This window comes from Vicia villosa, linkage group LG5 (genome assembly GCF_029867415.1).
Source record: "Vicia villosa cultivar HV-30 ecotype Madison, WI linkage group LG5, Vvil1.0, whole genome shotgun sequence".
NCBI classification, from domain to species: Eukaryota; Viridiplantae; Streptophyta; class Magnoliopsida; order Fabales; family Fabaceae; genus Vicia; species Vicia villosa.
The window spans coordinates 115,148,883-115,164,453 of record NC_081184.1 but is presented as its reverse complement, the minus strand read 5'-3'; the positions used below and the strand labels follow the sequence as shown (position 1 = coordinate 115,164,453).

Below are 15,571 nucleotides of genomic sequence, written 5' to 3'. Positions count from 1 at the left end.
AGAAGAAGGTTCTGAGCATAAGAAGATTGTTGAAAAATGTATTTGAAATAAAGTTGTAACCAATATTGTGAAAGTATGTAAGTTTGATGTTTCTTGAATGAAATGATTGGATTCAACTATGATTAGTGTTATTGAGTCTTCTGTTATGTGTTATTGACTTATATGTAACATTGCAGATCAATGGTTCTATTGAAACAATATTATTACATAAGTGCTTGTTATTATAAAAGCTTGTGTTCTTTCACACAATTACAAAATGGCATGAAAACAGAATTCAAGTTGCTTCAGACACAAAATAACAAAATGACATAAAATGATAGCTTTGTGTTCAGGCTTAAAAGGACATAAAATACATAAGGGCATAAAAACCTAATTCAAGTTGCTTCAGATTGAGTTGCTTCAGGTTTAGTTACTTCAGGATGAGTAGCTTCAGGATGACTAGGTCCATGTTGAATTGGTTTAGGCTGAGTAGCTTCAGGATGAGTAGCTTCAGGCTGACTAGGTCCATGTTGAATTGGTTCAGGCTGAGTAGCTTCAGTTTGAGAAATCTGGCTTGTTGGGGGCAGTTTGCATGTTAATTTGTTGTGCCCCATCATGTGGCATCTACTGCACTTAATGCCAAAGTTTACTCTCTTTAGCTGAGTCTCGTTCCTGATACTCTCAGATGGGTCTCTAGTTCTCTTCTTTTTGGCCTTCCTGGTTGCCTCTTGATAGGTGGTGGTTGTAATTCATCATAGTCTTTCTTCTCCCCCATATTTTCTCCATTGACTGGAAAAATCACGATTGCATAGCATGCCTCATAAACAGCCTTTTTGTAATAGTCAGGCATAAATTTTTCAACATCAAGTTGTGATTTCATGCAAGTCATAGCATGACAGCAAGATAAACCAGTTAGCATCCATAACCTACAAGAACACGTTTTGGTGGACAAATTCACAACATACTTTTCTTCATTATTTGAGATATATCTCACCTCATAAACAAACTCACATGCACGCCTGTATAAGTGGTTGAACAGCTAAGTCACACAACTCATTTACTAAATTACACAACACACAATATTTTATCAAATACCTCACAATCCAGTATTTTGTTCTTCCAGATTCTTTTGCAAGCTTTTTCTTGATGTTGGGCAAAGTATCTCCTTCAAACTTGGCAATTTTCTCTCTATTTGACTCCCACTTTAGCATGAGATATACCCTGATTTCTTCAAGCATGGTTATTATACGTTTGGCCCTATAAGTCACAAACACATAGTTGAATGCCTATGACATGTTGTTCACCAAGACATCACAAAGAGGATATGTCTTGAAGAAAGCCTTGCTTCAATATCTAGCTGACAACTTTATCAAATGCTTGAAGGCGGTCTCATTAACACCCTTCATCTCTAACATAGCCTTTTCAAATGCATTAGTATAGCTAGTTGTAGCAGCTTTCCACATTAATTCCTTGAGTTTGGCACCTGGGAATATCTTCCTAAAATTGTTGTACAAATGCCTACCAGTACAGACCAACAATGAGAATGTGTATTAAACCAGTTACAGCAATATAATATTCTAGAGCCTAAATAGTCATACCTGACACAGAACCTCTGATCCACTTAAGGCATCAATTCATCTAGAGCTGGGAAGAGTCCCTAAGAAAATAAATATATAAATGAATGTAAGTTAGTTAGTTAGACTATGTATTAAGAAAATAAAGTTAGTTAGTACCTTTTGTTGGTCACTAATGAAAGTGTAGGTTTTGCATATCCTTGGCCATCCTAGGTCAGATATCAACAACTCAAGGAACCAACTCCAAGAATCTTTGGTTTCTCCCTCCACAGCAGCAAAAGCAATTGGTATTATCTGGTCATTGGGATCCCTCCCAATTGCAGCAAGAATATGTCCACCATAGTAACCCTTCAAGAAGCATCCATCCAAACCTATTATAGGCCTACACTTGAAAAAATTGTTCTTGCATGCTTTGAAACAGATGTACATTATCTGAAAATGAGGATTCAGTTGACTTTGAGGATTCTCAATATTTTCTACTTCACCTTGGAATGGTTGGCTGGTAACTTTAATTGTTGAACCAGAATTGGCCCTCAAAAGTTCATGTGCATAGTCATGTATCCTTTTGTATTGTTCTCTAAATGATCCATCAACAATGTTAATTTTCTTTGTCTAAGCCCTATGTGCAAGAGTTCTATTGATCCTCACATTCCATTTTTGTTGGGTCTTTTCCATAATGTCAGCTAGCCTTAAACTAGGGTACTCTCTAATATTTTTCTTTATCTTACTACTTAGCCATTTTGAGTTAAGAAAATTAACCTTGAAATCTATGCTACAAGTATGTTTATCAACAATCTTCCTGAGTTGCCATGTATCCTCATTTTGAATTTTGGCACAATATGCCTCCCATAGACAACCTATTTTACATATCACTCTCATCCTTTTTTTTATCATTTTTCTTGAACTTCATGTTCCTACCATTGTGTATTTCGTATGTCCTTATGGCATCCTTGAAATCTTGGTTAGTAAAAAAGTATGTTCCCAACTGCCACTTATAGTCCTTTATGCTTTTAGGCATTTTGAAAGTTTGCCATAATGCCTTTCCAACATATTCATCCTCACTATAATATTCTTCAAGTCCATCTTCAGTATTGTCATCCTCAATATCACTCAAACCCTTAAAATTTAGTTGTGCTTCTTCTTCACCTGCTCTCATCATCTAAATACTTTTTCCTCTGATGCTTCACACTCAGTAACTTTCTTCTTACTAGGTCTTCTAACTTTCCCTTTCCCTTTCACTTTCCCCTTACCCTTAGCTTTACCTTTTCCCTTTAATTTTTTATTTACTTTTTTCCTTTTCCATTACCCTTCCCTCTCCCCCTTCCCTTTTTTGTTCCTTTTCCAGTCCTTTGTCCCCCAGCATCATCATCTGCTACTTCTTCAGTCATTACCGCATCATCATCATCATCAGAATCTTCAAAGTTTATTCCCAATGCACTGTCATCACTTTCATTAACTATATCAGCTTCATCAACTTTGTCAAAGTTCAGTCCCTCATTATCATCTTTATCACAACTCAATCCCTCATTATCATCTTTGTCACAGCTCAATCCCTTAACATCACCTACTTTTTTGGTCCCCTCAACATCACCAATTGGTACACCTTCATCACAGTTCAGATCAAATTCAACTTCTTTGTCATAGTTCAGATCAACTTCAACCTCTTTGTCACAGTTCAGACCCTCAATATCATCCATGTTACACTTCAGTCCCTCAACATCTCCTACTTCTTTGGTCCCCTCACTTTTTTCTACTTCAGTGGTCCCACCAACTTGTTCAACCTCTGTGGTCCCCTTGTCTCCAGATTCCATATTAAGTGCATCTTCTATGGTCCCCTCTATATTCTCTATGTCTCCTACATTCTCATTATTAATCCCTCCTTTATCCAATGTGTCTCCTATCTTAGTTTCAGTGCCACCAACATCTACATCATACTCAAGTGATTGTATTAGTTCCTCAATAATATCTGGTTGTAGCATAGGATGCAAAACATATAAATGGACTTCCCCAGTCAACTCAGCTATTGTATGTATACTCCTAGTTCCTTTGTCATCTTTCAACTCAACAATACTATTACTCTCCATTTGGTCATGATACCAAATACTATATATATCTGGATAACCTAACTCGCTTAACCCATCTAATACTTCGAAGTAACTCCAATAATCAGGATCTACATCCCAGGTTTCCTCTAACCCATTTTACCCCAATTTTGTGAACTCATAAAACTCACCCCCGTGATGAACAATGCACGCAAAGCGACTATCCATGACCTAGAAACGGAATATGTAAAACCCTAAATGAGAAATATAGTTAAGGGTAACAAAACTATAAATATTTTGCATTACTCGTACCTTAACAAAGATTGTAGAAGTTCTGGTTGTTCCACAAACCCTAAAAAATAAAGATGAAACAAGTATCAGTATGAGAGATGAACGAAAATTGATGAAATGAACACTGTTAACCTTGGATAAATAGTACTCTACCTTTGCGCGTGAAGATGGATATGGAGATGAACGTTTCACGAACGCTGATGATTTATGGATGATACGAAGATGAACGAAAAATGGAATTATGAGAAAAGGTTCCTTGAGTTTGAAATGAAAATGAACAATGAGAATGAAATATGAAACATTTAGAAGAAATGTCATTTTTTATTCAAATTTGTTAATCAAAAATCCATATCACCTAATGATGCCCAGCTGGACTGCCAACATAGCAAAAACTAACAAAAAAAACATAATACTTAACAGAAAGGACAACATTTGTTAACAGAAGTACAAATGAGGGACTTGAATGTAACGTTTATTATATAAGGGACTGAACATAAATCTTAAATTAAACTAAGGGACCAAAAGATGCATTAAGCTATTATTAGTTTATGGTTTTTTACGGGATTAAAAAAACCAAATGGCAAAACAATTAAAAATGACATAATATTAGTAGTCTAATAAAAATATTATCAGAGAAATTAAAAATGAAGGGGATTGAGTCTCATATCTAACTAAAGTGGTGAAGAAGTACCTATAAAAATTAAAACTACTCATACGAATTCGGAAATACATTTGCATACACATCCAAATCTACATGTCACCCCCCAAATTAAACATGGTACCCCCCAAACCTATAAAAAGACCATAATGTCTAACCAATTTTCATTGCCACACTTTTTCAAATTTATGTAGACAACCGGTTTTTCAAATTTTCAGAGCATTCCAGAAATTTCGTTTGCATATCGGAAATTTGCTGAAATCAAGTTTTACGGTACTTTTTTGTCAAATTTTTGGTATATTCTACCAGAAATTTTTTAATTTACGGTATTTGATATCATAAATTTCAAAATTTCCGGTATATTCATTTACTAATTTTTATACTGGATTTTAAAAAATTTCGGTACACGTAGTCATACCGGAAATTTCCAAATTTCCGGTATTTCTATTTTTTTTAAAATGCTAATTTCCTAATATTTTGAAAATTTTGCAATGACGGTTCTATTGCGAGACGGGCCACAGATAGAGCCGGTGCTCTTGCTAGAGCTGCTGATGAGGCACAGGCCTCAAAGTTACGTGCTGGATGCCTTCCTCCGACTGGTTCTAACCGGAAACAGATGGCAGAGCAGCAGGCGGTGAAAGGGTTACGCGCACCTCGCCGCAGGACTCGTAGAGCATCCACCGCTGTGGAGGAGCATGTGGTTCAGGTTGAGGTGGTCGAGGTTGAGGAGTCGTTGCCAGAGATTGGGGAGCAGGTGGCAGTGGTTCGGGATTATGGAACCAACATCTTTAAGTTCTAGATTTTGGAACATATGCTTTCTTTCCGTCATGTGATGCGAGCATCTAAAGTCCAGTTACCATGACTGATTTTTTGACTCTACTACATAGGATATCTACAACAGAAACTATTTTATCTTTTGGTACCTAGATCATATATGTTTTGAGTCAGACTCAGTTTCTGTTGAGTAGCTTTCTGATGTTGTAGCCATGAATGCTACGTTGGCATGTTCTTCATCATATTGAGATCTTGATGCTCCAGAGTCAGAGTCATCCCATGTTTCCACGAGACATTTCTTCTTGCCCTTGAAGCTTCATTTTCCAAAGTCTTCTGTTCCGATGCTTTCTTTCTTTGAGCTTTGGACATTCATTTTTGTAGTGTCGTGGCTTCTTTTCATGTGTCAATCTTAAAGAATCAATAATGTCTTTTGTTGTATCTTTGTAAAAAAAATCATATTCACTGTAAGAAATAGCATTAAGAATAATGGTTCTAGCTTTGTGATGATTTGTGAACACATGTTTATGTTCATCATCAATTATGTTTGCGGTAATGGGAATACCAATCGCAGTAACAGGTGCTACATAACCATTTGTGACAATATCCCAAAGAATAATATCATATCATAGAAAGAAACTTTCTAGTATATCGTTCCAATAGTAAAACATTTCTCCATCAAAGACTAGAGGTTTAGCATTGTAACTATCTCTTCCATGAGTGTTAGCAGCGACATCCATTTAGAATTTTTTCTTATACTGGACCTATCTACACGGTTAAGTGTTTGATATAAAATCAACAAAGAGCCAGAGCTCTGATGCCAATTGAAGGTAGAGAAAAACACAAGAAAGAGGGGTTTGAATTGGGTTTTCTAAAAGTTTTTCTTCTTAGACAAATTATTCACAATAGTTAATGAGATAGTTAAGAGGGAGAAGAAAAATAACATGTTCGGTTATACAGGTTCACCTTAGAAAAGGTTAATCATGTCCACCCACCGATGTGATTTCGCCTTAGAAAAGGACTTAATCCACTAACCTTGAAAGATTATAAACAACCTCTAAGAGTCTAGAAAGACACCTTAGCCCTCTCAAGTATACAGACTAACAACCTAGTCACTTGAAGAATATAAATCTCAACAGATTTACAAATTGTAATGTTTACAAGATATTGCTTCTAAAAAGTAGATTGAAGTATAAATAGTTTAGTGCTAATGTTAACACAATATAATGAGCAACAACTCTTGTGTTCTAGAGATTCTTAGAAACTAGATTTATCACAGTGGAATGTTTAGTACAGTTTCTCTAAGATATTTCTTTCTCTTTTTCTCTTTGAAGTTTGTTTGATGAGTTTGAAAATATAACTTGAATAGCGTTGTTGATCGGCAGCGTCTTTAAATAAGGGTGTCTATTATATATAGTCCCATGGAAAATATGACCATTGAGAGAGTACAAGATGTAGCTTTCCTTGATGTAACGGCTCCAAAAATCAACGGGGAACAAAGATCACACTAAAGAAGGAATCGTATAATACGTCCTACAATTGTGGAAAAGGTGATGTACTGTTGTACAATATTGCTTCTATTGCAAGTTTCTGATCATTCTTCTTTTGAGATGTACTTCTTATCTGAAGTAGTAAGAGCAGTGAAGATATCATGTAATGTAGATGTTCCATGAGAAAATCTGAGCAAAAATCTGATCTTGAATAGCAGCTTAGCTTCAGAACATTTGTAAATCCTTTTTCTGACGAGTCATTGAACATTCTTCAGAACTGCTGATGTCACTTCAAAATTGAGATGAATAGTTCTTCTAATGTGTGATGACGTTGATTCTAATGATTTTCTAGACAACATTCCTAATCAACCAAAATAAATAATCTACACACTTAAAAAACTATTATAGTACAAAATTGTTGCATAACAAATAAATGTATTGGTATCAGAACTTAAAGATTGAATGTATAACCATATCTTATTCTAACACACTGGTCATTAGGGAACTAAAGTAAGCTAATATGGAGAATAGGCACACAAATTGTATTACTATCAACAGTCAGAATAAAATTATCAAGGATAGTATTCAGAGACGTACCAATAGCGATCATACTAGCCGCAAGCACATTGATCATAACCAAGGTAAGGATCATCAGTCTGGACCAAATAGAGGCATCAATAAGTGTAGGCACCTGAAACAAGAATTCAAGGAGTGGAGACGGGTCAATGATCCTTTAAGGAAGGGAGAAGTTGTAATAATGAGAAAAGCAATTAGAAAAACAACATGGTTCAAAGGCATAAACATAACCAAGATCATAATACAAAGCTTTTAATCGTCATAACATGCAGAATTTAAGAATGTATACTAGCTATAGAGAAAATATGTGTACCTGTTACTTGATTGCCAATACTTCACATCAAATATTGGGCCAGACCAATGAAGACGAAGGAAGCAGAGGTATTAACCATGACTATGAAGAAGAAATCCTTGAAGCTACTTTGAAAGGTCCTAGCAATAGTGATAATCAGAAGAACACAAAAGAAATATTGAATTACTCAAAGTTCATGCATCAAGTGAAGATAAAGATTATGATTCAAACACAAATTTAGAGAAATTGGATACATTCACCCCTTTCATTGGATACACAAAAGGTTACAGATGGTGGGTGAAATTGGATACATTCAAATGGCTCATAACCTGTTGGCTCACAGATTCACCCAATTAGTTACTACCTAAAACAACAGTCTTAAACTTGCTAAGCGTAATACTCTTGTAAGCAAAGCCTTTAAGGCCAATTTTTATTAGTTGAATGATGTTGTTTGGTTTAAAAAAATGTTCAGCATGGAACAGGGTGTTCCATTAGTTGTGGAATATGTGGATTATGACTATGTTGGTGATCTGGATGATAGGAGATTTACAACAAGATATGTCTATACTTTTATCGGGGGACCTATATGATGTAAATCATCAGTTCAATCCGTAGTATTTATGTCTATAATTGAGACATAATACATGGCAATAGCTGAAGCTGTCAAGGAAGCATTGTGACTTACAAGGTTAGTGAAAGAGTTGGGTGTTAAGCAATGTGGAGTTCAATTGCATTGTGATTGTCATAATGTTATCTATTTAGAGAATAGTAAGGTGCATCATGCTAGGACCAAGTATATTAATGTGATGTTCACAAGATTAGGGAGTTGTTAGTGTCCAGATAGATATTACTTCACAAAGTTCACACTTCGAAGAATGCAGCTGACATGTTAACTAAGTCAATCACCAGTGACGAGTTCAAACACCATTTGGACTTGTTACATGTTTCTCAATGTTAAGTAGGAGGTGTACCTCCCAGTTTCCAAGATGAATCGTTACGTAGGAAGTCTTCGTAGGGGTTTGATATTCGTCAAGGTGGAGATTGTTGAGATAATTATGGACTGTTGAGATAACTCTAAGTTGTTGAGAGTATCAATCATATTGTTGAGATAATTGTTTGTTGAGAAAAACTCAGGATTATATATATATATATATATATATATATATATATATATATATATATATATATATATATATATATATATATATATATATATATATATATATATATATATATATATATATATATATAACGACTCAAGTGAAAACACTTGGTTATCATGAGAAATGAGAATAATGAATCACGACCATTAAATTTTGATTTTAATGAACTGGATTGATTTTTCTTTCTATGTTGATTTAAAATAAATATTAAGGATCATAGAAAGAAAAACCAATCCAGTCCATTCAAATCAATAAAACAAAATTTAATGGTCGTGATTCATTGTTCTCATTTCTCATAATAACAAAGTGTTCTCACTTGAGTCGTCCCATATATATATATATATATTGAGAATGAGTAAGTTATATGAGAATGTGAGAATGAATTTGAACCATTAGATTTTAAAATAAAGGGTTAATGAACTTTTTCGTCCCTTTAAATATTTCAAATTTCGTTTTTAGTCCCTCCAAAATTTTCCTTCAAGAAATCGTCCCTTCAAATTTTTTTTTTCAAAATATTGGTCCCTAACGTCAAATTTCGTAGCTAATCGGTGGCTAAAGTCGTAGATAATCTCTAGCAAATTTGACGTTAGGGACCAATAGTTTAGAGGAAAAATTTTGAAGGGACGATTTCTTAAAGGAAAATTTTGGAGGGACTAAAAACGAAATCTCCAATATTTAGAGGGACCAAAAAGTTCATTAACCCTAAAATAAATGGTGGAGATTATGTGTCTTTCTTTTTTTCTCTCTCTTCCATCATTTATTTTAATAATGGAAGAGAGAAAAAAAAAGAATGACATATAATCTCTATTATTTATTTGAAAATTTAATGGTTCAAATTCATTCTCATATTCTCATATAAGTCACATATATAATTTATTTTATAAAGTATAGGAAAATATTTGACTTTTTTTTTTTAAAATAATTTTGTTTAGAATGATAAAAGAGTCATTATCATTACTAAATTTTTAATTTTTAGAATACTATAACAACCTAAAAGATATTTGAAAATTTTACTTAGGGTCCGTTTAGTTGGGGGGTTTCGGAGGGGAGGGGATGAGAGGGGAGGGGAGGGGAGGGAATATTTTAATTTAAGTATGTTTGGTTCAATTTTTTATGAGGGGAGGGGAGGGGATTGGAGGTAATCAGATTCCCTCCTGAAGCAACTTTTCGTTCCCCCAAATCAGAGGGATTTGGATGGGAGGGGAGAGAGAAGAGTTATGATAAAATTTATTTTTTCTATATTGACAAAATTATCCTCACTTTTTAATTAAAATCTTAAATTGTTTTTAATATATAACATTGTTTTTATTTGATTTAGCATGATTTATATACTATTTTAAGGGTTAAAAGGTAAATTAGTTTTAAAATCTCTCCTCTCTCCTCCTGAACTAAACATATTTTTAATTAAAAATTCTCTCTCCCCTTCCCTCCCCTCGTTTGAACCAAACATACTTTTAATTAAAATACCTCCCTTCCCCTCCCCTTTATTAAATTTCATCCCCTTCCCTCCCCTATGTTGAACCAAACAGACCCTTAAGTCCTCCAAAATCCTCCAAAATTCTCTTTCAATATAATTTTTGAATTCCCCCAATTTATAAGATTTTTTATATTATAAATAAAATCAAACTCGTCAAAATCCTCCTAATCAAAATTTTTCTATTTTTTTCACCCAATCCTTTCTATTTTTCAAAACCCTCATCTTACTTCCCCTCCAATCCAAAATTGCAAATAAAGCCTTAAAAAACTTTAGTTTGAAAGTATAATTACCAATAAATTAAATTGTATTATTAGTTTAGTTTAATTAAATACAATTTTTTTGACAAGAATTTAAATACGTTTATAATACAATTATTTTCAAATAAAATATTTATAGAGATGAATTTACCCGTGAACCTTTGTAGAGATACACTTACCCGTATACAAATGAAAGTTGACACACATAATCGAGACTCATCATATGAGTGGTCAAGGACTGTCCTTGAAAACGGACAGAACATATAAACGCAAATATATTTAAAACCATACATTTATTTTCATGATTTAAAAAATATTGTATTCCCAATATATTTCATTATGTCATTTTCGCGAAATAAATTTAGAGTTCGTATAGTGACAAAATATCTAAGCATTCTCAATAAAATAATTATTTATTTTATTTATTCAATTCTTGTTTTGATAATATAATTATGAGTAGTAAATCGGAAGAGTAAGTTTACTTTGAATTTTTTGTTATAAATAATGATTTATAGTATTTTAAGTAGGTGTGCTTAAATAAAAATTACAAATCGATTCAAAAAATTGAAAATTGCAAAAAATTGATATTATATACTTATTATATCATATATATTATTTATTAACATTTTATATTTTAATAAAATATATAATTTATACTTTGGTATTCAAAATTCGATCCAAATTAAACTGGATAAAATTAGATGAGATCTAATTTTTTAACAGAATTTCTTTAAAGACCCCTACCTTCTTGAAAACCCGCGACGAAATTTCTAAAATGCCTCTATATTTCGGAGATGCATCTTCGAAATTCATATCCGAAATATTCCAATTTTTGGTCTTGAAATGTTTCGGATATGCATTTTCGAAAAAATTCTATAATCATTAAAAAATTAAAATCGAGGTGAATCAATACAATTAATAGTATAATTAATTGTATTAATTAAAATATATTATTAAATCTATATCATTAAAATCAAGATATAATAATAATAATATTAACCTAATAAATATTTAAAATAACATTTTATTTTTATATAAAATTAATAATAATAATAATAATAATAATAATAATAATAATAATAATAATAAAGATATTTATTTTCTATTTCTTTTATGATACATAAAAGAAATTATTTTATAAACTAATTTTCAAAAACAATTATATAGTTATAAAAAATCATTTTATAAACAAATATAAATTAAAAACATTCTAACTTATATAAAATTATTTTAATTTTCAAAATTTCCTAAAAAATTTTAAAGTTAAAATTATTTTACTAACTTATATAAATTTAAAACATCCTAATTTCATAAGTAAATTTTGAATTATATAAAATTAAATATATAATTTATTTATTCATTAAATAAAATTAATACAAAATTTTCTTTTAATTTTTTTAAACTAAATGAAAAATTATTTTTTATCATAATTAATTATTAAAATAATTTTTATATTTTATATTTTTATTTATTATTTTGAAAAATTATGTAATTTGAAATTTATATTAAAATATAAATAAAATTGTAAATAATTTTATTCTTATTTGATCTCTTTTATTTTAAAATTTTGCTAAATACTTATTAATGTATTTATTTTTTATATAATCATAATTATTGTGTATTAGTTATAGTTTTAGTAATTATTAATATGAAATTTATTTATTAATTTTAATTGAAATTAGAATAGAATTATCAACCGTATAATTATTATTATTATTATTTATAACTTATAAATCATATCAATTTTATAATATATGAATTAATTAATGTCTCTAAAAAATTTAATTTTTGAGATATTTTCGGATATGCATATCCGAAAAAATCGCTCACCATTTTTTGGGGGTTTTTTCGGATATGCATTTCCGAATTAATCAAAATCCCAATTTTATTGGTGTTTTGGAGATGCTTTTCCAAAATAACAAAAATCCCAATTTTTTTCGGAGATGCATCTCCGAATTTTGAGAAAATCTATAAAAAATAATTATTTCGAAAATACATTTCCGAAATAGGAGTATTTTTGAATTTTCGCTGGAGGTTCTCCCCATAAGGAGTCTGTAAAGAAAATCTCTTTTTTTAATCATTCATTCAAAATAAATCAAACTACGAGTAAATTTATCTTTTGATAAAATAAGTATTTATTTTAAAACTATTTCAAACCACACTGGAAACACACTTAATTTTAATTTTAAGTACATATTTAATTTTTAGATACAAAAGAGGTAAATAATATCATAATATTTAATTAAACTCCAACATGCTATGTCAACTTAGTATACCTGATTCTTATTTTTAACATCATTTTTTAATTTTTTTTAAATAAATAAAATTATTTGAAAATTTTACTTATGGTTGCCTTTTCATAAAATAAAAGTAATGTTTTAAATATTATTTTTTTATAATAAATGACGATATGATATGTCACATTTTATAAAATAATTTATCACACAATATAATTCACAATCCAATGTAGTCAATTTAATAAAAGTATAAGCTTTGTTGGGAGTATAGGGGAGGCGAAAGCAACAACATATGCTCAAGAACTATAAGGGACAGACATCACTCCTCCTCCATAAACCTTAAGGCATCAGGTATATATCATCTCTCTTATAAATTCAACGTTTCACTTATTAATATGTGATGTGAGACTTAATCACTCACACTTGTGAGTTCCCACATCTGATAATAAGACTCAACACAAGATTTTGTTAAGTCTATGAATTTATGATAGACATAAATTTTGATAAAACATGTTTCCCAACAAGTTGTTAAGAAAGATGTCTTGACATGTTGATCAGACATCATTGTAGGTTTTTTGTTTAATTCTTGGAAGATTTATTTTTAATATTAGATCTTCTGAAGATTCTTTGAATATTCAACAATAATATTTAACGACCCAAAAGGATTGTTTCCAAACACATGTCTCTGTTCCAGCCGTGCACTTGTGTGATAAAAAGGATGTTGCAACATTTAAGGGAACATGTGATCTTTTCCTACTATTATGCAAAATATTATGCAGAAGATGTCACAACATTTAAAGGAACATCAGATTTTGTTCCAGAATATTCTTCTGAATATTTTATTTGATTTGCTTATTGTTTTGCCCAAATTGATCATCAAGCCCAAGCGTTTCTCTGGATATAAAAAAGAAGTCTCTAAACTTAAGAAGAGCATGAACCGCATATGTAAAATTGTTAATTACTAGGGCTTTGTATGTTCATTGTTTATTGTGAGCCACTCTTGTATCGTTTAATGCTAGGGTTGGACTGCTAGTTGAGTTGTAATTGTGAATCACTCCTAAGCTTTTAAGCAAGAGTGAATTTTGTGTCATTGGAGTATGTCTCCTCTTTGATTGTCATTGTTATTTATCACATGTTGTGTGATTTAAGGGAAGTGGGAGGGGTCTCGTATCTATGAGTGTCTTAGATAGAAATAGCATAGGTAGTGATTAAGTGCGAAGATTGTAAACTATAGGTTCTTTACTTAGGTTTCAAACTAGTATTATTTTAGTGTATTTCCTCCCTGGCTTGGATGCCCCCAGATGTAGGTGTTGTTGCACCGAACTGAGTTAATAATTATTTGTGTTATTGATTTCCTGATGATTACTTCAACGGTTTATTGTTCCGTTGTTACGATGTCTTAACAATGCATTCGACATCTTGATGTCCTGACATCGTGTACGACATATGTTCTTTCATGTTGTGCCAGAATTTCAATATTCAACTTTTGCTCCTCCATCAAGATGAACCAGAATAACAAACTCAATGCTCTAGGATCACTAGAGAATGAGACACTACATATCTATCCAAAACCTCAAAGCATCAGATAAATGAGTCTTATCTCTTATAAATCCAACATTCAACTTACTCATAAGCCATGCGAGACTTAACCATTCTGACTTGCACCCAACAAGCACAACAATTTCAAATAAGAAACTTTACTTTTAAACAAATGCAAATGCCAAAATAAAATAGAAACAAGGACTTCAAGAAAAAAACTTTAACATGATCTTTATTCTAAAGAAGTGAACTAGTGAGTATGAGAGGTTTGATGGGTACATGGAGTTCACTGGGTTTTGAGGCCATGTCCATGATGTTAAACTCAAGCCTCAACAAATTTGACCATTAATCAAAGTCTTCGCTTTGCTACGCTTTCGTCACAACTGTGATATTTGCATAATTGGTTTCACTAAAATATAGGGCATTTAACATAGTCCATAAAATATAAACAACTATGATATAAATACAACATCTATATATAATACATTGGGTAAGTACACATAGTCTAACATGAATATTAACAATAATAGTTATGATAAAGTAACCACAATCCTGATGCAATACATATATGTTAATGCATATTGGTAAAGGAACGACATGTTTAGTTCACAAATGAGGAAGTAAACTTAGATATGGTGACAAATTTAGCTGAAAGTCTTGATGTCTGGATGCTTCAGTTCATTGGTGGGGGTAAATTCAATAACTTAAAGACCTAATTCAGTGATGATAAAAAGGGAGATATTTAGGATTATAATAAAATGCATTATTGACTTGGCGCATTTGTTGGGCTTTTATAGTAAGGTCCTAGAATTTTCAAGGACCTAGAACATTTTCTTCTAGATAATTGTGAGAAATAACATATATTAGAAGATCCCTTAAGGTTTGATATGACAATTATTCTCCTTTTAATTATTGTGAATATATGACTTATCCATCTATGGTTCTCCAGTATGCAAAACCTTGCTGTGTATAACTTCTCTAAGGAGTGACGTTATCAACCTAACGTTAGAGGGTGATTATGGTATTTTGTAATTCTCATATCTGACATCAGTTATTGATTTTATAAATATCACTCTCTTACAATGTTAGGATGAGGTCAGTCATTTCTCCATAATTTTTCTACTTTGTTAATGGACGCACATCTTTAAGGGTATTTCTTAGGGTTCGTTGAATGGATGTGACGACTTTTATCCTTGGTTCCCGTGATGATCCTTTATTAAGCTAG

General features: G+C 31.6%; 1 protein-coding gene across 1 annotated transcript; it reads right to left on the bottom strand.

The window, feature by feature from the left end:
• Positions 1-634: 634 nt before the first annotated feature.
• Positions 635-2,709, bottom strand: LOC131605205 (uncharacterized). The gene is made up of 6 exons (XM_058877589.1): positions 2,420-2,709; positions 1,713-2,130; positions 1,578-1,591; positions 1,342-1,497; positions 1,075-1,236; positions 635-998 (listed from the first exon to the last, which is right to left on the bottom strand). The coding sequence occupies exons 1-6, from the start codon at positions 2,707-2,709 to the stop codon at positions 635-637; spliced, it is 1,404 nt and encodes a 467-aa protein (XP_058733572.1).
• Positions 2,710-15,571: the final 12,862 nt, after the last annotated feature.